We start from the raw sequence: 21,938 nt of genomic DNA, 5'->3' as shown, positions 1-21,938 counted from the left end.
ATGAAATAGTATAAGCACTGCATTATTTGTGAAGAAATTGTAATTTCAACATTATGAATTCACTCAGTCTTGGTCTCTTCATTCACTGAAGTCCTGATAGCTTTGAGTCCGGCCTCTGGTATCTTGAGGTGACTATGTCCTCAGGTGCTTCCCACTTACATCCAGGTCTCACCAGCCTAGAGGACAATGTATTATTTCAACGTTAACTGTCTTGGTAATTTGGGATAAATATATTCATAGTGACATTGCAGAGTAACTCTGATTTACCTGCTAGAAGTTTAACGTGGTGATGCTCTGCTGAAGGACAATCAAAATGCCAAGTGTATGTGCAGACATCTCCAGCACGTTGGTGGCACCATTCCCGTTGGTGGCACCATTCCCGTTGGTTGCACCATTCCCGTTGGTTGGGTCCACTTCGGGCCTTACTATGGATTCTGTGAAAATGGAAAATGAGTTGAGTACGGCAGATGCCTTGGGGAGATGAGGTGACTAAATGAATTAATGGCTGAGGGTTTAAAATCCCAACGTTAGACTTCGGCTTTCATATGGTCAAATGAAAGTTTTCAGGCCTGGGTACTGCTCTACAGATTAAGGTGTTCTGAGGGTAACCACACCTATCCAGTACAATGTGGAACCAGGTTAGGCGGTCCCTCTGCCTATGCTGGGTTCCTGACACACATCTTTTCCCACTGTCTCCACCCCCTCTCCTTTATGTATTTATTAGCTCCCCCTTAGACACCCCAACACCTCTCTTTTTGGGGGCGAGTTCTCCAGTCTCCCCTTTATCTAGGGCAGGAAGCTTCTGAGTTCCCAAAGTAACATCAGGCCTCATCAAGTGGACACAGCTGCCCCATGGCCAAGGCAGGAGATCTTTCTCTACCCTCAAAGACTTGTCTGGGATCACACCACAGTGGTCTGTATCCCAGAGTAGAGGACATCAGCCCGCTCAGTCTAGTTTATGGGAACGTTGTAACCGAAGGGTAAACGCCAGTGGCTACTACCATTAAATCCTGCAGGTAGAGACTACTCACTCCGAACTCTGATGGTGATGAAGTGTCCCTTGGCTGAGATCAGTTCAGAGCCGGTTTCCCAGGCCTGACACTGATATCGGCCTCCGTCTGACTGGTTTATGCTTAAAAACTGAAGGTTCACCAAATCAGCAATGGTTTCACCCTCTTGACCCTTTACTTTCGTGACGATGATCTTGTGGCTATAGTCGTCTTGCATCAGAGAGCACTCCTCTTTTCCTTCCTTGCACCAGCTGATTTTGGGCGTTTTGTCATTTAAACTGTACCGGACAGTACAGTTTAGATTTAGCTCATCTCCTTCGGTGACCTCCAGGTGCTGCGATGGGTAGATAACCTCCAGCGAGCCTTCAGAATCTGTAAAACACCAGGCAGGGGTGGTGATTGACCATGGAGAGTGGGGTCAGAGGCAGAATCAGAATCAAAGTCAGCTTCATTAGCACTGGCATATGTCGGGAAATTTGCAGAGATAGTCCAATCCAATGCATGAGATATAGGAATTGAATAAGATATATATATATATACATACACACACACACTTAGTGGTCAGTTTATTAGATACACCTGTACACCTTGTTAATGCAAATATCTAATCAGCCAATCGGTGGCAGCAACTCAATGCATAGAGCATGGAGACATGGCTAAGAGGTTCAGTTGCTGTTCAGAACAAACATCAGAATGGGGAGGAAATGTGATCTAAATGACTTTGACCGTGGAAAGATTGTTGTTGCCAGATGGTGGTTGGGTGTCTCAGAAACCGCTGATTGTCATGTTACTTCTGTTTAAATGTACTGTGGGTTAACAGTAAAGGATCATATTCTGGGAGAATTAGAGAACTTTTATTAGCAGTAATAAACAAACACGTCCTAACCCAGCCACATGCTGAAACGTTCTGGCAACCCCAATCACGCTCAGTGCTCTGTCCAGTCATGTACTGGCACATCATTGTACATTATATCACCACAGCTTCCTTTCCTTAAAAAGAAAAACAATTAACAACATTAACCAGTAAACAAATCAGCTAACTGAAACTCTGAAGTTGGCTCTTCGTTATCTGAGCCATCACTCTTCTTGTGCTTCTTCTTTTTCTTCTTCTTTTCTGCTTTAAGCTTTTCTTTATGTATCTCAACTAAACTTTTTGGTATACTCCCACATGCCTCCTGGTTAGAATCTGGAATTTCAGGTAAGCAGTTCACGCTATTGTCCTCAGCAATCTGCTTCCCTGCTTCTGTTTGGACTGTATCTTTCCTAATTCCTTCCATTCCCATTTGTAATGAAATATGAATCTTCTTTTCTTCATCTAATTCATTCATTAACCGTGTAATCTCTGTTTTATACTGAGACTTCATCACTCCAATAGAACTTCTCAATTCCTTCACTTGTGCCTTCACTTCTTCCTTACACTGTGCCCACTGTGAGCATTCTTGCCCTAAATGGTGATGAAACTGAATCTCATATTCTCTCAGTGTCTCTTTCATTATCACTTGCATTGAAGCAACCTCCTCCTCCCATTGCTTTTTCATATTATCAATTGCCTCTTGTTTGGTCGTCTCAGAAACTACAGCTACTGCTTTTATATTCTCCATGTCAGCATTTTCATAAAGCGCATCTATATAAAATTCCTCACGTTCATCTTCAAGCACAGCATTTGCTTCTTTCATTTTATTTTTCTTCTTTCTACTTCCATAACAGCATGAAAAATGGTTAACCTTACTGCAGTTGTAGCAAATTTTGCCATATGCCAAACACTGATTTGGGCGATGTTCCCATGCACAGCGATCACATGACTTTTTTCTTTCAAATGCTGTCTTTCTCCCTTTCAGTTTTGTCGATGTATTATTATATTTCTTGAAATATTAGTGTTTTTTTACAGCATTTACATTGCAGTTTTCAACAAAAAGCTCTTCAGCCTGCGGCATCACGGTCACAGAGACTTTGCAGAGGGCGAAAGCTTTTTCAAAATTTAAATCTTGCTCTCTCAACAGCCTTTCTCTCAGAGCATTATCTCGAATGCCACAAATAAATCTATCTTTAATGAGAGAGCCCGTGAGCAATCCAACCTCGCATGTTCTACTACACTTTCTTAACTCAGTAACATACTGATCAATTGCTTCAGCAGCTCTCTGTGCACATGTGAAGAATTTAAATCACTCATATGTTAAATTACACCTAGGTATACAAAAAACTTCAAAATCTGTCCATTATCGACTTTAAATTGAAATTATCTCCATCTTCAAAGACAAAATCATTGTATACCTCTACTGCGTCATTTCCGATTACGTGGAGCAGAATTGCAGCTTTGGTTTTGGACGCTCTTCTATCAGCTCAGATCGCCGATACGAACTGTTGCTTGAATATCCTCTCAGCTACGTTGCTAGTCAGTTACAATTTTGGTGGGGGTTGTAAACCTTCCATTTTACTGCTTACAGTTCAAACTTTCTTCTTTTCCTTTTTTCTTGATTATCTTCAATTCTCGATTCTCCCATATTATTCTTCCAGAACCACTTCTGACAACATATTATGTTACTTCTGTTTAAATGTACCGTGGGTTAACAGTAAAGAAATATATTCTGGAAGAATTAGAGAACTTTTATTTACAGTAATAGACAAACACGTCTTAAACCAGCCACATGCTGGAACATTCTGGCAATCCCGCGCACGCTCAGTGCTCTGTCCAGTCATGTACTGGCACTTCATTGCACGCGATATCACCACACTGATAACCTGGGATTTTGATGCACTGCAATCTCCAGAGTTTACAGAAAATGGTGTGAGAAACAAAAAGACACAAACCAGAGCAACATGCACAGAATGCTGGAGGAACGGCAGACCACGCAGCTTCTGTGGAAAGGTGACAGCAACTGAAATAACTACGCGTTACCACAGCGGTGTGCAGAAGAGCATCTCTGAGCGCACAGCATGTCAAACCTTGAAGTGGATGGGCTACAGCGGCAGAAGTCAACACTGGGTTGCTCTCCTGTACCCAGTGAAGTGGCTGCTGATGGTGATAATGAGGAGAGGGCCTGTCCTGGGTGGTGAAGGGTCTTCATGATGGATGCCGCCATTTTGAGGTGTCGCTTTTTGAAGATGTTCTTGATGGTGGGAAGGCTAGTGCCCATGATACAGGACTGCCCACCGTAGGAATTGGCCAGTCGACGCTCGAGCTCTCCCTAGGGTCAGGGTAACTGTGCCTCGGTCATTACCATCCTGGGTCCTGAGGCTTCCATTCCGAATCTCAGCCCAGGAGCCACAGTCCAGTGTGATACCATTTTGGCGGTGGAAGGTGGATTTTGCTTGCAGCCCGAAGACCCGCCCGCCAGTCACGAGGGTAGTTAGATTTTGGTATGATGGGGTTTTAGTTGGGAGGGGGAGCTGGAACTGTGCGGAGACCTCCAGAGGTTGTTGCTGCTGGCTGTGGCGACAGGGAGGATGGAGGGTGCTCTTAAAATCAGGGTGACCAGAAACCAGTGTGGGAGCCTCTAATAGGGGGAGGTTAGGGCAGGATAGCAGATGATTAGATAGCAATAGCAAAGCTGCTGGAGGCAGCTGAAGTGTGTGATATGGGTTTTAGAGGACAGCAACAAAAGCCTTGAATTTTGAGCATTGAAGTTACAAGCGATGAGAACATTACCTGATAAGACTATTCTGCTGGGTGGCTGACACCACCCAGGGAGGGAGGTCTGTAACAGACCCGATGATTCCGATGTAAACAGTTCAGCTGAACAGTACGCCAACCAGCAAAGCACAACCCACCGACGGAAACTTCCCAAATCATTAACCAATTATCAGTTCCAAAATCTCCAGTCATGGAGTGAGGAGAACGATCCCATTCCCAAAATGAGCAGGGGAAATGTCAGATGTATTCCCAAAGGAAGGGAGTGAAGAGAACACCTCACTGTACACCCTGAGGTACTGCAGTACTGAGGGAGCAACTCTACTGTGGGTCGGGCTGTACTGAGGGAGCACCCCACTGTGGGATGGACTGTACTGAGGGAACACCTGACTGTGGGATGGGCTGTATTGAGGGATCACCCCACTGTGGGATGGACTGTACTGAGGGAACACCTGACTGTACACCCTGAGGTACTGTAGTAGTGAGGGAGCAACTCTACTGTGGGTCGGGCTGTACTGAGGGAGCACCCCACTGTGGGATGGGCTGTATTGAGGGATCACCCCACTGTGGGATGGGCTGTACTGAGGGAGCACCCCACTGTGGGATGGGCTGTATTGAGGGATCACCCCACTGTGGGATGGGCTGTACTGAGGGAGCACCCCACTGTGGGATGGGCTGTATTGAGGGATCACCCCACTGTGGGATGGGCTGTACTGAGGGAGCACCCCACTGTGGGATGGGCTGTATTGAGGGATCACCCCACTGTGGGATGGGCTGTACTGAGGGAGCACTCCACTGTGGGATGGGCTGTATTGAGGGAACACCTGACTGTACACTCTGAGGTACTGTAGTAGTGAGGGAGCAACTCTACTGTGGGTCGGGCTGTACTGAGGGAGCATCCCACTGTGGGATGGGCTGTACTGAGGGAGCACCCCACTGTGGGATGGGCTGTACTGAGGGAGCACCCCACTGTGGGATGGGCTGTACTGAGGGAGCACCCTTCAATGGTTTAGGGCTGTCCTGAGGGGACACCACACTGTGGGACAGGCGGAACTGAGGGAACACCCCACAGAAGGATGGTCTGTACTGAGGGATCACCCCTCTGTGGGATGGGTGGAACTGAGGGAGAGCACCACTGTGGAGTGATCTGTACTGAGAGAATATCCCTCTGTGTGACAGACTATGTTGAGGGAGGGTCACATTGTGGGAGAGCTGTCCTTCAGAAGACACCTTAGACCTGACCAGCGACCTGTGGAGCCGTCTCTGTAAGGTGGTTGAGTATGTTCTTGGTGAGGGCCAGCTGACTGGTTCATGCTGGGGTGTTTTGCATTTGGGCGATGAGGGTATGAGAGCCTTCACTGATGGCAGAGACTGAAAGCCTTGTGGACAGCAGATGGAAGCAGGTACTAAAGTGCTGACGGAGGCAGAGACTGTCTGATTTCAACGGTGAACAATATTGAGTTCCAGAGAGAGCAGGTTGACAACTGGTATTAAAGAACTTACTGCTCTCCGCTTTGGGCAGACTGTCTCTGGACGTTGGACCTCTGGAGGAAGGTCAGTCTGTTGGGACCTGGCTCTGACCCACAGCCAATCAGAGATGAGATGGAGCAAGTAACAGTGTGGGGAGAAGACATCTTCATCCTGATATAATCTCCACAGGCCTCACACCCTCCCCTCCTCCAGCCTCACCCTCTTTTCACCCCTTCCAACCCCACTGGCCTTTCTCTGTCCCCGTCCACTCCACATCCACTCTCTGTCCCCTCCACTCCACATCTTCTCTCTGACCTTTCGACCCCACACCCTCTCCATCCCCTTCCGCTCCACCCAACACCCCCCTCTCTCTCTCTCTCTCTCTCTCTCTCTCTCTCTCTCTCTCTCTCTGGGTTGTTCGAGGTATTATTGGATCTTGGGCAGCAACCATCCGTCTGCCATTTTGGCAGTGCATCCAGGGGTTTGATCTGCAGAGACGGGTGGAGACGTCTTTCATTCGAGCCGGAGAAGGAGTGAGGTACTTGCTGTGGCTCACGGGAACCTGGAAATCTCAAAACTAACATGATATGGAAGATCTGTTTGTGATTAACGGACTTGTCTAGGAACATCAATCCCGAGGTACGCGGTGATCATTAGTTAGTTTGTACATTTGCCACTGAATATGTCCTTCTGTACACGTCCATCTCACAATCTCACGGTTGTACCCGTGTACTCTCTGCATCTTTGCCCAGCCTCCGTATTTGAGTACAGATAATTAAAGTGGATTCACACCACCAGGTTCAGAAACAGTTACTCCTCCTCACCACCAGGCTCTTGAGCCAAAGGGGATAACTTCACTCAACTTCACTTACCCCATCACTGAAATGTTCCCTCAACCATAGAACTAACTTTCAAGGAGTCTTAATCTTGTGTTCTCAATATTTATTTATTATCATTATTTGCTCAGATTGTTGTATTTTGGCACACTGGTTGGATGCCCAAGTTGGTGAGGTCTTCCACTGATTTTGTTATGGTTATTATTCTATGGATTTATTGAGTAAGCTCGCAAGAAAATGAACCTCAGAGGTGCATTTCTATCATTAGTCTTGATTTCCAACACCCACGGTGTTTTGCTCTGTAAATCTCAGACCTTGGAATTGTTCTCTAGAATTAGTGTGTCTCCATGACAGTTCATTACACACACCTTCCCCACAACCCCACATCCATTCCCATTCCCATCTGAAGTCACTGATTGACTTGATCAGTTAGTTCCCAGGCAGAGAACTCCGGAGCGTGGTGAAAGGTTTCCTCATAACCCCTGACACCCTTTGTCAGTGTGAATCTTCCTCCAACCGTCTGTGCCAGCTTCCCTCCACTGACTCTCTCTAAACTTTACCTGAACTTGTCCATTGAATATCTCCCTATTCTCCACCTCCCCAAGATAAACGGCCCCATCTTCTTCCGTGCAGCCGACAAGCCCTTCAGCCCTGAAATCACTCTAGTATTGAATTGACTCTATTTCTTACATTCTTTACATACATGAGGAGGAAAAATCTTTACACTGTGTCTCCATCTAAATGTGCAATGTGCAATCATAGTAATTTATAATAAATAGAACAGTCAATGTAGCATAGAAATACACTCAAATCAGTGTGAGTTAATCATCTGATGGCCTGGTGGAAGAAGCTGTCCTGGAGCCTGTTGGTCCTGGCTTTTATGCTGTGGTACCCTTTCCCAGATGGTAGCTGCTGGTTGGGTTGATTTAGGTTCCCAATGATCCCTACAGGCTCTTTTTACACACTTGTCTTTGTAAATGTCCTGAATCATGGGAAGTTTACAACTACAGATGAGCTGGGCTGTCCGTACCACTTTCTGCAGAGTCCTGAGATTAAGGGAGGTACAGTTCCCACACCAGGCAGTGATGCAGCCAGTCAGAATACTCTCAAATTTGCCCCTGTAGAAGGTTCTTAAAACTTGGGGGCCCATACCAAACTTCCTCAACTGCCCGGGGTGAAAGAGGCGCTGTTGTGCCTTTTTCACCACACAGCTGGTGTGTACAGACCACGTGAGGTTCTAAGGTGATATGAATGCTGAGGAACTTAAAGCTGTTTACCCTCTCAACCCCAGATCCATTGATGTCAATGTCTTCACCCTGTCAGCCATGTCCACATCCTTCCTGTGGTGGGCAGTCAGATGCTGTCACCTTGCAGGCAGGGCTCGGTGTTCAAACAGGTCAGCACAACCTCTTCTACAGTTTCAGAATTAATTGTATATGTGTGATTGGTGTTAATTAGCTAAGAGAATCATCCCACTGATTAGACCTTCAAGATTCAAGATTCAAATTTATCTATTAAGTGTACAGGAAAAGATACAGTGAAATGCCTTCTTTGCATTAACAGCCAACACAACTGAGGGAGTGCAGGCGGCAGCCCTCAAGTGTGGGCACGTGGTCTGGCACCAACATAACAGCCGCACAAAGATCAACACAGAACCCAACACGCAACGAGACAACAGCAGTGAAACAAGCCCCTTTCCTTCCTGCCACTCACCCACACACACGGGGACACAGTCCTTCAACCCCAGGACAAGCTGCCTTCAGCCTCCGCTCCAGCAGACCCACACTCGGAGTCGCAGGCACTTCCCTAAACCCGGTTAACTTGGTAACCACCAGTAATGACTGATCTCGTGTGGGCTGAGCTATGTGAAGGAGTGGAGATTTGAGGCTTTGACTTGAGAGGCTTCGATGAGAAGAGGTGGAGGATGAGTTTGTTCCCAGTTAGTCTTTACAATGCCTCCTGAGACGGTGATGTGCCTCTCCTGTGAGATGTGGCAGTCTTGGGGGAGCTCCCCTCTCCCGCGGAGTCACTTCTGCCAGAAGTGCTTGCGGCTGGGCGATCTGGAAGACCGTGTGAGGAATATGGAGCAGCAGCTGGATGACCTTCAACTCATAAGGGAGAATGAGGCAGTCATAGATGAGAGCTACAGGGAGGTAGTCACACCTAGGCTGCCGGAAGCAGATCGCTGGGTGACAGTCAGAGGGGAGAAAGCGAAGGTGAGTAGACAGGTAGTGCAGAGCACCCCTGTCGCCATTCCCCTGAATAATAAGTTTACTGTCCCGGATGCTGTTGGTGAGGACGATCGACCAGGTATGAGCCACGGTGGCAGGGCCTCTGGCGCTGAGTCTGACCCTGTGGTGCAGAAGGATGGGACGGAGAAGAGGAGAGCTGTCGTCATTGGAGACTCTATAGTCAGGGGAGCAGACAGGAGATTTTGTGGACGTGAGAAGGAAACCCACATGGTTTGTTGCCTCCTGGGTGCCAGGGTCCGGGATGTCTCTGACCGGGTGCATGACATCCTGGTACGAGAGGGAAAGCAACCAGAAGTCGTGATACATGTTGGGACCAACGACATGGGCAGGAAGAGGGATGAGGTCCTGAAGTGTGAGTTTCGGGAACTAGGCAGAAGGTTGAAGAACAGGACCTCAAGGGTGGCGTTCTCAGGATTGCTGCCAGTGCTACATGATAGTAATGGTAAGAACTGGAGGAGATGGCAGTTGAATGCGTGGCTGAGGAGTTGGTGCAGGGCGCAGGGTTTTAGATTTTTGGATCATTGGGATCTCTTGTGGGGAACCTGTACAGATTGGATGGGTTGCACCTGAACTCGAGGGGGAGCAATATCCTTGCAGGTAGGTTTGCTAGCATGGTTTGGAAGGGTTTAAACTAATTTGCAAGGGGGATGGGACCCAGAGCAATAGAGCAGTGAAAGAAGTGCATGGAGTAAAGCCAGATGTAACATATAGTGAGGCTTTGAGGAAAGAGAAGCAGAATAAAGGGTGTAAAGGTAGTAAGGTAGAAGGGCTAAAGTGTGTGTACTTCAATGCAAGAAGCATCAGGAACAAAGGTGATGAACTGAGAGCTTGGATACATACATGGAATTATGATGTAGTGGCCATTACGGAGACTTGGCTGGCACCAGGGCAGGAATGGATTCTCAATATTCCTGGATTTCAGTGCTTTAAAAGGGATAGAGAGGGGGGGAAGGGAGGAGGGGTGGCATTACTAGTCAGGGATACTATTACAGCTGCAGAAAGGGTGGGTAATGTAGCAGGATCCTCTTTTGAGACAGTATGGGTAGAAGTCAGGAACAGGAAGGGAGCAGTTACTCTACTGGGGGTATTCTATAGGCCCCCTGGTAGCAGCAGAGATACCAAGGAGCAGATTGGGAGGCAGATTTTGGAAAGGTGCAAAAATAACAGGGTTGTTATCATGGGTGACTTTAACTTCCCTAATATTGATTGGTACTTGTTTAGTTCCAAGGGTTTAGATGGGGCAGAGTTTGTTAAATGTGTCCAGGACGGATTCCTGTCACAGTATGTTGACAGGTCGACTAGGGGGAATGCCATACTAGATCTAGTATTAGGTAACAAACTGGGTCAGGTCACAGATCTGTCAGTGGGTGAGCATCTGGGGGACAGTGATCACCGCTCCCTGACCTTTAGCATTATCATGGAAAAGGATAGAATCAGAGAGGACAGGAAAATTTTTAATTGGGCAAGGGCAAATTATGAGGCTATAAGGCTAGAACTTGCGAGTGTGAATTGGGATGATGTTTTTGCAGGGAAATGTACTACAGACATGTGGTCGATGTTTAAGGATCTTTTGCAGGATGTTAGGGATAAATTTGTCCTGGTGAGGAAGATAAAAAATGGTAGAGTGAAGGAACCATGGGTGACAAGTGAAGTGGAAAATCTAGTCAGGTGGAAGAAGGCAGCATACATGAGGTTTAGGAAGCAAGGATCAGATGGGTCTATTGAGGAATATAGGGTAGCAAGAAAGGAGCTTAAGAAGGGGCTGAGAAGAGCAAGAAGGGGGCATGAGAAGGCTTTGGTGAGTAGGGTATAGGGTAAAGGAAAACCCCAAGGCATTCTTCAATTATGTGAAGAACAAAAGGATGACAGGAGTAAAGGTAGGACCAATTAGAGATAAAAGTGGGAAGATGTGCCTGGAGGCTGTGGAAGTGAGCGAGGTCCTCAATGAATACTTCTCTTCGGTATTCACCAATGAGAGGGAACTTGATGACGGTGAGGACAATATGAGTGAGGTTGATGTTCTGGAGCATGTTGATATTAAGGGAGAGGAGGTGTTGGAGTTGTTAAAATACATTAGGACGGAGAAGTCCCCGGGGCCTGACGGAATAGTCCCCAGGCTGCTCCACGAGGTGAGGGAAGAGATTGCTGAGCCTCTGGCTAGGATCTTTATGTCCTCGTTGTCCACGGGAATGGTACCGGAGGATTGGAGGGAGGAGAATGTTGTCCCCTTGTTCAAAAAAGGTAGTAGGGATAAGTCCAGGTAATTATAGACCAGTGAGCCTTACATCTGTGGTGGGAAAGCTATTGGAAAAGATTCTTAGAGATAGGATCTATGGGCATTTAGAGAATCATGGTCTGATCAGGGACAGTCATCATGGCTTTGTGAAGGGCAGATCGTGTCTAACAAGCCTGATAGAGTTCTTTGAGGAGGTGACCAGGTATATAGATGAAGGTAGTGCAGTGGATGTGATCTACATGGATTTTATTAAGGCATTTGACAAGGTTCCACATGGTAGGCTTATTCAGAAAGTCAGAAGGCATGGGATCCAGGGAAGTTTGGCCAGGTGGCTTCAGAATTGGCTTGCCTGCAGAAAGCAGAGGGTTGTGGTGGAGGGAGTACATTCAGATTGGAAGGTTGTGACTAGTGGTGTCCCACAAGGATCTGTTCTGGAACCTCTACTTTTCGTGATTTTTATTAATGACCTGGATGTGGGGGTAGAAGGGTGGGTTGGCAAGTTTGCAGATGACACAAAGGTTGGTGGTGTTGTAGATAGTGTAGAGGATTGTCGAAGATTGCAGAGAGACATTGATAGGATGCAGAAGTGGGCTGAGCAGTGGCAGATGGAGTTCAACCCGGAGAAGTGTGAGGTGGCACACTTCGGAAGGACAAACTCCAAGGCAGAGTACAAAGTAAATGGCAGGATACTTGGTAGTGTGGAGGAGCAAAGGGATCTGGGGGTACATGTCCACAGATCCCTGAAAGTTGCCTCACAGGTAGATAGGGTAGTTAAGAAAGCTTTACATTTCATAGTGTTAGCTTTCATAAGTCGAGGGATAGAGTTTAAGAGACGCGATGTAATGATGCAGCTCTATAAAACTCTAGTTAGGCCACACTTGGAGTACTGTGTCCAGTTCTGGTTGCCTCACTATAGGAAGGATGTGGAAGCATTGGAAAGGGTACAGAAGAGATTTACCAGGATGCTGCCTGGTTTAGAGAGTATGAATTATGATCAGAGATAAAGGGAGCTCGAGCTTTACTCTTTGGAGAGAAGGAGGATGAGCGGAGACATGTTAGAGGTGTACAAGTTATTAAGAGGAATAGACAGAGTGGACAGCCAGCGCCTCTTCCCCAGGGCACCACTGCTCAGTACAAGAGGACATGGCTTTAAGGTAAGGGGAGGGAAGTTCAAGGGGGATATTAGAGGAAGGTTTTTTACTCAGAGAGTGGTTGGTGTGTGGAATGCACTGCCTGAGTCAGTGGTGGAGGCAGACACACTAGTGAAGTTTAAGAGACTACTAGACAGGTATATGGAGGAATTTAAGGTGGGGCAGGGTTTGAGGGTCAGCACAACATTGTGGGCTGAAGGGCCTGTAATGTGCTGTACTATTCTATGTTCTATGTTCTATGTGAGGCAACCAGGAGCCCTGCAGCCCCAGAAGCCCCGGAAATGACCTCCCCAATAGGGCGGGCACCTGTCCGTTGCATCGGAGATCTCCCCTCGGAGGGGGTCTGATTAGGAACAACCTCCATGGCATTTTCACCGGTAAGTCTCATAGAAGAGACTTACAGAGATGCTGCCTGGGTTAGAGGGTCTGAGTTATACGGGAGAGGTTACACGCTGGACCTTTATTCCCTGGAGTGCACAGAATGAGCGGTGATCTCATAGAAATTTATAAAATCATGAGGGGTGTGGATTAGGTGAATGGTCACAGTCTTTTTCCCAGGGCTGGGGAGTTGAAAGCCAGAGGGCAGAGATACAAGATAAGAAGGGGGAAAGATTTACAAGAGACCTGAAAGGTAACTTTTTTACACCCAGGGTAGTGTGTACCCAGAATGAGCTGCCGGAAGTGTTTGAGGTGGGTACAATTGTAACACAGTGGATTCTGGTTAATTGGGACATATCAGGACCAGTACATTTTGGCCCAATTAAGCGGCTGTTCCAATTAGCCAAAGTTTCATGGATATAGCGTTAAAGATGTAAAAAAATCAAACTACGCTTAACTGAGTAACAAATTATGTATTTAAGTAAAATAGAGAAAAAATTAGAATGGTGCCAATACTACTACAATATTATAAAACTGAGTGTTAGTTCCTAATAGTTATTGATGGAGGAATTCATCCAGTGTATGATGCTCTGTCCTTTTGATTAACTGTAACTGAACAAATTCAGCACAGACACTTAGTGCAGATCATAGACTGCCTTCATACAATGCTATTGCATCTGCCAGATCTTCACTTTCATTGTAATATTCAAGATAGTTGTTGATATTTTCAAATTCTTCATAGTTCCTAGCTTGCTGAAGTAGAGATATCACTTCATTTTCACTCCTGACTGTTTTTGGCATCTCCAAGCATGAATGTTTGAAACCGCAGTGAACGAAACGGTTCAGAGTTGTCTTACTGCTTATTTCTTGCCAGCTATCAGTGACAAAAATCACTGCTCTTTGAACACAAACACATGTAACTGACTCTATTTATAAGCGCAGTATGGCGCCACACGAATGCACATGACTGTCACTCGTGAGAAGCTGTTTAGCAGCAGTCTCCTCTTCCGATTACGTGGCATGGTGTCCCAAATAAAAGAAGAGAATCCTGGCTATTTTTTCTCGATTAGTTTTGTCCTTTAAGCGTTTTCCCAAATAAACAGCTGCCCCACTAAGCCGATGGCCCAGTTAACTAGATTCCGGTGTGTTTAAAAGGCATTTGGAGGGTTATGAGCCGAACGTGGACATCTGGGACTCTGATAAGTATTGACCAGAAGGACTGGATGTCCTGTTACGGTGCTGCATTGCCTGTCACTCTATGACTCTATGGTGAGGGATCTATCTGCAGCAATCTCTCCCACCTCTGACTCTGCTTCACTAACTTCCCTGCCCCATTAACTCACCCCACCCTTAAAACCTTTTCTATAGCCAGACACTTACAGTCCCAGGATGAAAAAGATGGTGACAAAATTCAAATTTGTCTTTTCTCAGTTTCAGCTTGACAATTTGTGCACTACTTGCCCCCTCCCCTTTTCTTTAACAAAACTATAAAAGTTTATTTACAACACATATACACAAGGTACAAACATTCAATATATACAAGACAGTAAGTGTACTCAAATTAAAATATGTTTTGTCTGGTCCATACTGCACCAGCCGTCGCCAAACGTGCAGGAGCAGTGTGTGGATAAGTGCCTTGCTCAAGGACACACACACTGCCTTGGCTGAGGCTCGAACTAACGACCTTCAGATCGCCAGCCCAAAGCCTTAACCAGTTGGCCACGCAGCACTACTGTCTGTAAAACAGTCAATACCCTGGGGGGCCCCACTGCTCTTGGAAATCCCCCAGTGTGCCCATTTCAACTGCGTGCTCCCTCTCCAAGGACAGCCGGGCATGAACGTTTCCTTGGAAAAGGGGCAGGCAGTTGGCCCAGGCAGTGCCCTCCACCCGCCACCTAGACCCGTGGATGGCCAGCCTGGGCATATCCAGGACCAAGCCCACGAGGAGATCCTCCTCATGCCCCACCCCCTTCCGAACTGGGCATCCCACAGTGTGGCCCTCCCTCATTACTGCCCCTCACTCAGCGACTGTGAGGATGGATTTGGTCTGCCCTGAGCTCAGTAGGTTTAGCAGTGATCTCTCTGCACTGGCTTCTAACACAATGTTTCCAGTGTGGACCCACCCACCATCATATGAATAGCCACAGACCTATAATTAGTCAGCTCTGTGTCGTCACCTGCAACCTACACAGTAAGGTGTGATGCAACAGGGTTACTGCAGATGACTCCTCAGTTCCAGCCTATAACTCTTTGTATTTTCCAGGGCGGGGCTCTCCCCATCGTTGGGGCTTTATCGGTTACAATAACGTCCGGTGTTACATAACAGTTGCTTCTTAAAGATACAACCACTCAGTTCAATGACTTGAACGCTGGTTCTCCTCATAAACTGAGAACAACAGCAGAGGGCCAGGCCTTTCTATCCCTCCACCCTGCTTTGATCTCTTCCAAGTCCTCTCCATCTCCTTCCATCACTCTCTTCCTACCCTTCCAATGTTTCTCCAGCTTCCACTGAACCTGCTGCCAGCCCTTCCAGTGGAAGCCAGCGTCCTATTCTCCCTGCTCCTCTGGCAGTGGGTTGCTGGACTCACCTTTATGTTCAGGTCCTTGGGCCTAGGCTTGACATCTACCTAAAACGTTAACTCTTTAACATCTTCAGGGTAACTATCAACTCCCCCCAAAATGCACAACCCAGCACCAACATACTTTGCAGAACAACGCAAAACACAGCAAACCGAACCCAACGAGCGGCAAAATAACCACAGAGAAACAACCCCTGTTCCCCCCCCCCCCCACCACACAAGCACACACTAATCCCAAGACTGCCTGTATTTTTCGGAGGGGTTGCAGCTCAGCGCCATCTTGGGCGTATATACCCTCCTAACCTGGCGTAGGTGACCGTGAGGCACTGCAGCCCGAAAGGGCTCGTGGGGGGTGGGGGGAACGTTTCCCCTGCTTTAGGCCTTGGTGAAGGTCCAGTGCAATGGAAAGGGAGAACCCACACCAGCAAGGAACAGGCCTCTGATATTTTCTGCAACGCTCAGAAACAGCTGGAGGAGCTCAATGGGCCACAATACTTGGCAGAACAGCACAAAACACAGCAAAGCAGAACCCAACAAGCAACAGAAGAACCGTAGCAAAACAGTTCCTCTAATGGGAAATGTACCGTTGACATATTGGGCTGAGATCCTTCACCTTGTGTCTCCCTGATACCTTCTGCTTAGGCAGCACCTTGGAGATGTGGTTCCACGCTGCTTCTGAGGGTTGCCATTGGCAATTAGTTTATTTTTGTCACACGCACCAGGACACAGTGAGCATGTTTCCATTCCACTTAGACAGATCAATCTGTCCACAAATGCATCGAGACAGCGAGGAAACAGAATGCAGAATAAACTGTTACAGGGTAAGTGTGTTGTGCAGGCAGAGAACAGCGAGGAAGGAGGGAGAGGCAGCTCTGACACTCCCCTCCTCCCGATAAGCTACATGGTCCTACTCTGTCGGAAACTATCCACGAGGGCATCACCATCAATTGAGTCAAGGGTGGCGACTAGCCACTGCAGGGAACACTGCCACGAGCCTGACCTCCTCTGCTTCTCCATCAAACTTTTTTGGAGGTCTAAAGGACCCCCAAAGGAAGCTGTTATCAGCCAGCGAATCGCAAACAAGCTGACCCTGGCCAACAGAAATGGCAGAGAGTCCACCAAGCCTGGATTGTCCTGAAGTCTGTCTGTGAAGATGCTTTTGGCTTCCACCTGAAAAATCCACAACCAGTTCATGATAAAGGCCAGGAGAGCCATGAGTAAATTAACCACAAACACACGGCATTCTTGGAGTGGAAACTTCTCACCTCACAGATAAAGAAATGACTCTACAGGCACCTGAAGAGCTAAAGTCCAATAGGAAACCTGTGACCCAAAAGCAAGTGCCAGAGGTGCAGCGACTTGCTGATATCCATGACCTTTGTTGGGGCCAACGATGGCCAAAACACCCAAGGAATCACCTCACTGAGAGGACAGGTGGTGAAGAAGTTGTCTGGAATGGTGGCCTCAGGGCACTGAGATAGGAGCTGGGAAGTTATGTTGTGGTCACTGGTGAAGCTACGCTTGGAATATTGCGGGCAGTTTTGGCCATCCTGTTATAGGAAAAATTTTATTCAACTAGAAAGAGTTGAGAAGACAAGGTGTTGCCTGGACTTGTGGGGGTCTGACTTACAAGGAGGTGCTACGTAGACTAGGACTTTATTCCCTGGAACATAGAGACTGACAGATGACCTGATAGAAGTTTATTAGATCATGAAGGGCACAGACAGGGTGGAAATACCGGGACTTTTTTCCCAGAGGAGGTGCAAAAAAGCACGAGGGCCAAAGGTGAGAGGTTTAAAAGGGACCAGAGCAGCTTCTTCATGCAAAGGAAGGTGTGTATTTGGAATGAGCTGCCAGAAATAGTGGTTGAGGTGGACACTGTAGCAGCATTTAAAAATCTCTTAGATTAGTACATGGACAGGAGAAGTTTAGGGGCAAGGGGCAGGCAGAGCTCTCTGCAAGGAACTCTTCGAGCACCTCTGTCCTTGACATGAGCACCCTTGACTCTGTTCCGCAGCAGGCTGGCCAGTCTGGTCTCGCCTACACTCTCGGCTGATGAGTGAAGGGCTGCACGCCAACTGAGCAGATGGATTCTCACTGAGGTTCTGAAAGTCAGTGGAGAGGAACTTCAGAGAGCCCACAGCCTCGTTATCCGAGGCTGGAAGGAGCAGGCTATTCCCAGGACTTCAGAGATGCCATCATCACAGCCTTCCTCAGAGGGAAACAAATCTGTCTGTGGTAAATACAGAGGGATTTTCTCTGTCAGCAGGAGGGAAATTGATTAAAGGGTGCCTTTGATTGCCTCCTTCCAGCTGCTCCCTGAACCATGGGAAACCTTACAGAGATTTATAACATCAAGAGTGGTATGGATAAGTGCGCCTGGCAATTCTGTCTGAGGTCCCCCCTCAGTGGGGAGGTGTGTGTGGGAACAACCTCCGTGGCATCCCCATCGTTCATACCCAAACCTCATGGAAGAGGTTTACAAGGATGTTGCCTGGGTTAGAGGGTCTCAGTTATATGGAGTGGATCTTTATTCCCTGGGGTGCAGGGCAGTTGTAGACTTTCCCCAGGGTCGCGAGTCCAAATCTAGATGGCACAGATACAAGATAAGTTGGGGAGAGACTTACAAGAGATCTGAGAGGTGACTTCTTTACCTCGAGGGCACTGGGTACCCAGAATGAGCTCTCAGAGGAAGTGGTCGAGGCGGGTAGAGTTGCAATATTTAAGCAGTGATTGGATATGTACACGGAGGGGAGGGGTTCAAAGCGTTATGAGGCAAACACGGGCAAATGGGACTAGCAGGGAAGATGGGCCTATTTGTATGATGTATGACTCTGACTCGGTGTGGACTCTGTCCACCCAGAGAACATGTCCAGGAGAGATGCAGGGAGCCGTACAAGGACCTGCTTTGTCCTCACTGAAACCTTAGATTCACAATTAAGAGAGACCGTCGTGTTCTTCTGAAACTTACAACGGCCAACTTTTGCTTCCTGTTTATGTCTGTTCCAAGAGGCTTGCCAAGTGGTGATCACAGCGGGTCAGCTCGGTGCAGACAGGAAGCAGGTGCACGGTGCCATTGTGCCAACTCTCTCTTCAGTACAATGCCGCCCCTCACCCCAACGGAGTTCCAGCTGAAATTGGGACACATGACACTGTGGATACTGGAATCTGGAGCAAAAAAAAAACTGACGGAACAACTCAGCGGGCAGAGCAGCACCTGTGGGAGGGAAAAGGACGGTAGCCATTTCGGGGCCTGAAATGTCGACAGTTCTTCAGCACCCCCGTCACGGATGGGTTGAGTTCCTCCCGCAGGTTGTCTGTTTGCGCCAGTTCCCGGTATCTGCAGTTCCTTGTGTCTCCGTCTTTGGTTTAAGCTGATTCTAGCTGGTGAATCCTCTGCATTCTCGGTGACCCTCCCGTCCTGGCCTCTTGCTCGTCTCCATTCCTGGTCACTCCCGCCCACTGGCAGCTGTGCCTTTTCAGCTTCCTGAGCCCTGAGCTCTGGAACTCCCCCCCACCTGAAATTCTCACCTCTCCCCCCATCTCTCTGCACCACAGGAAGCTAAAGCTGTGTCTAGGCTGGTCACCGCCAAACATCTGCTTACCTGGCTCAGCGCTAGATCTTCTTTGATAATTCTCCTGTAAAGCTACTTGGCTATTTTTCCACATGAAAGGCGCTATATAAATGTGGGTTGCCATAAGAGTTGGATACAAAAATACGACAGCTTTTCCTTCTCAGAAACCAACCACCTGGCTTATCTTACTTTTAGCAATAATTAAATCCCACAGTTGTTCATGAGAAAAGCAGACATGTCTCAGTGTGTGACTGAAAGGTGTTCGTTACCACATAAGACAGAGATTCGATGCTCGGGGCCGCGTTGTACACAGGAAACTGTTGGAACAAAGGCGTGAAAGGTACTTTATTAAAAGACTGAAACAGCCACTGTCTCCACTCTTCCTGTTTGCAAAGCCATGGAGAGATGGTGCTGTGGTTTAATCATACAAGTGCCACCTGATTTCTTGCTCAAGATCTCGAGCAGAAAGCAGCCTCTTCACAAGTGTTAGGAAAGAAATTCAAGTCACACCATTTGCAACACAAACACAAGTACTTTTTGAGTTATGATACACTTGTTCCCAGTAACCTCCCACAAGCAGCAAAGTGATAATGGCCAAATAATTCAAAGGGCAATTGTTGCAGACTGGGATTATGAAGTGAAAACTGGAAGCACTTTACAATTCAGTGGTACCCTTGGCCGAAAAGCAGGATGTCTGATCTGGTACAATTCTCATGGTCTACCCCAGCCACCTGTGATCCCTGCTCTCCTACATCAGGCTTCTCAAGGGCCTGGAGAAAGACCATCCACGCTCTCTCCACAAAGTTCTGCAAGCACATAGAAGGGCGAGGAAGAGGTGCTGGCAGAACTGCTGTCTCGCAGCTCCTGTGGGTCCTGCTGGAACCTAAACTTTGCTGCCTAAATGGACGCCCTATTCTGGCATGGAAGAGTTTCAAGGAGAAAGTTCTCAGCGGTGTTGAAAGCCTCCTCAAAGAAGTGCAGCATCCCCGCTGACTCCTGGAAGCATCTCGGCAAGTCCCTTGGTTTTCAGTGAAGGGTCTTCACACTGAGACGTTACCTCTGTTTTGTTCTTCTCTCCATGGATGCCACCTGACTCTCTGAGTGTTTCCCGCATGTCCAGTTTTTAATTGGAATCTGAGCTCATTTCTGCCAGTCCTTAGGGCTGGCCTTTGGATGTTAGGCCAGTTATTTATTTTAGCAATTCAGTTATTTCTAGCTATTGATGCTGGAAACCACACTACTAGACACTTCTTTGTAGCAGATGTCCCCGGAGAAAAAAAACGTCTCTGCCAGTTGTGTTCTTTAAAGAGAGTGCAGAGGGGATTTACCAGGATGCTGTCTGGATTAGAGAAGATAGCCCATGAGCAAGCTAGGGATTTTCTCTAGGGCGCAAAGGAGGGTGAGAGGTGACTTAATTGATGTGTGTGACAAGAGGCGTAGGTAGAGTGGGCAGCTGGAGACTTTTTCCTCAGCATAGTAATGACTAATACATCATAATTTTAAGAAGATTGGAGGAAAGTATAGGGGGAATGCCTGAAGTTGGGTTTTTTACGTAGTGGTGGTGCGTGAAATGCATGGCCAAGGGTGGTGGTGGAGGCAGAAACAATGGGGACAAATTTCTGCCTCTTATATAGGTACATGGATGAAAGGAAAATGGAGGGTTATTGGGTGGGAAGGGCTAGAGTACGTTAGAAGTTGTCACAACATCATGGCTGAAGGGCCTGTACTGTGTTGTACTGTTCTATGTCATAACTTGTTATTACTGGTCTCATCACTGCAAGAGTCCCTCTTCCAGTGCCTCTATATCTTAGAACCATAGAACATTACAGCACAGAAACAGGCCTTTTGGCCCTTCTTGGCTGTGCCGAACCATTTTTCTGCCTAGTCCCACCGACCTGCACCTGGCCCATATCCCTCCATACACCTCTCATCCATATACCTGTCCAAGTTTTTCTTAAATGTTAAAAGTGAGCCCGCATTCATCACTTCATCTGGCAGCTCATTCCACACTCCCACCATTCTGCATGAAGAAGCCCCCTCAATGTTCCCTTTAAACATTTCCCCCTTCACCCTTAACCCATGTCCTCTTTTTTTTCCTCCCCTAGTCTCAGTGGAAAAAGCCTGCTTGCATTCACTCTATCTATACCCGTCATAATTTTACATACCTCCATCAAGTCTCCCCTCATTCTTCTACGCTCCAGGGAATAAAGTCCTAATCTATTCAACCTTTCTCTGTAACTCAGTTTCTCAAGTCCCGGCAACATCCTTGTAAACCTTCTCTGCACTCTTTCAACCTTGTTAATATCCTTCCTGTAATTCAGTGATCTTATGTGAGCCCTTTGCTGCAAGGCTTCAGAAGCAGAGAAAATTCGACGCAAATCAGTCAAGACTTTCCACATGCACTTGGTCTTAGAAGTTTTATAGCCGCGTGGCTGCTTAATATGTTAATACAGAGTGAACGATATTAATTGTGACCATCGCTACACACAATGTCTCACACACAGCATCGGCCACAGCCTGTTGTCCGCTGGCTCGAGGCTCTGGTCCCCGCTTTTAACTGAGAACATGCTACGTTTTCTCTTACCTTGAACTTGGGTCATCCACAACATTAGGCAGACAATGTAAATCTCCCTGAACTTTCCTCTCATGAACATGGCCAAGCACGATGATTAATCTAGAGCTGTAAGCAAGTTTCAGCTTACGTTCTGCCTAAGTAAGAAATGACACTTTACTCAAAGAAATGTCACTTTAACACTGCTCTGTAACCACTGCAGATAATTATAATAGTGCCCCAGATGAACATTAACAGCACAGTGTCTGGGT

At 47.3% G+C, this 21,938-nt stretch overlaps 1 protein-coding gene across 1 annotated transcript; it reads right to left on the bottom strand.

The window, feature by feature from the left end:
- On the bottom strand, positions 1-21,865 carry LOC140737711 (uncharacterized). Its single transcript, XM_073064278.1, has 4 exons — positions 21,700-21,865; positions 1,032-1,382; positions 268-434; positions 1-176 (listed from the first exon to the last, which is right to left on the bottom strand). Exons 1-3 carry the CDS (start codon positions 21,767-21,769, stop codon positions 271-273), a joined length of 585 nt encoding a protein of 194 aa, XP_072920379.1. The 5' UTR covers positions 21,770-21,865; the 3' UTR covers positions 1-176; positions 268-270.
- Positions 21,866-21,938: the final 73 nt, after the last annotated feature.

This window comes from Hemitrygon akajei, chromosome 2 (assembly GCF_048418815.1).
Source record: "Hemitrygon akajei chromosome 2, sHemAka1.3, whole genome shotgun sequence".
NCBI lineage: Eukaryota > Metazoa > Chordata > Chondrichthyes > Myliobatiformes > Dasyatidae > Hemitrygon > Hemitrygon akajei.
Note: the sequence above shows the minus strand (reverse complement) of the source record. Positions and strands in the feature narration are given on the sequence as shown.

Bases quoted from the DNA above. Each gene is read 5' to 3' on its own strand.
- LOC140737711 (XM_073064278.1), bottom strand. From the start codon at position 21,769: ATGTTCATGAGAGGAAAGTTCAGGGAGATTTACATTGTCTGCCTAATG. The intron at 1,383-21,699 runs GTAAGAGAAAAC...GGTGTTTTACAG, and splicing joins GTGGATGACCCAAGTTCAAG to ATTCTGAAGGCTCGCTGGAG. The intron at 435-1,031 runs GTGAGTAGTCTC...CCATTTTCACAG, and splicing joins CATCACCATCAGAGTTCGGA to AATCCATAGTAAGGCCCGAA.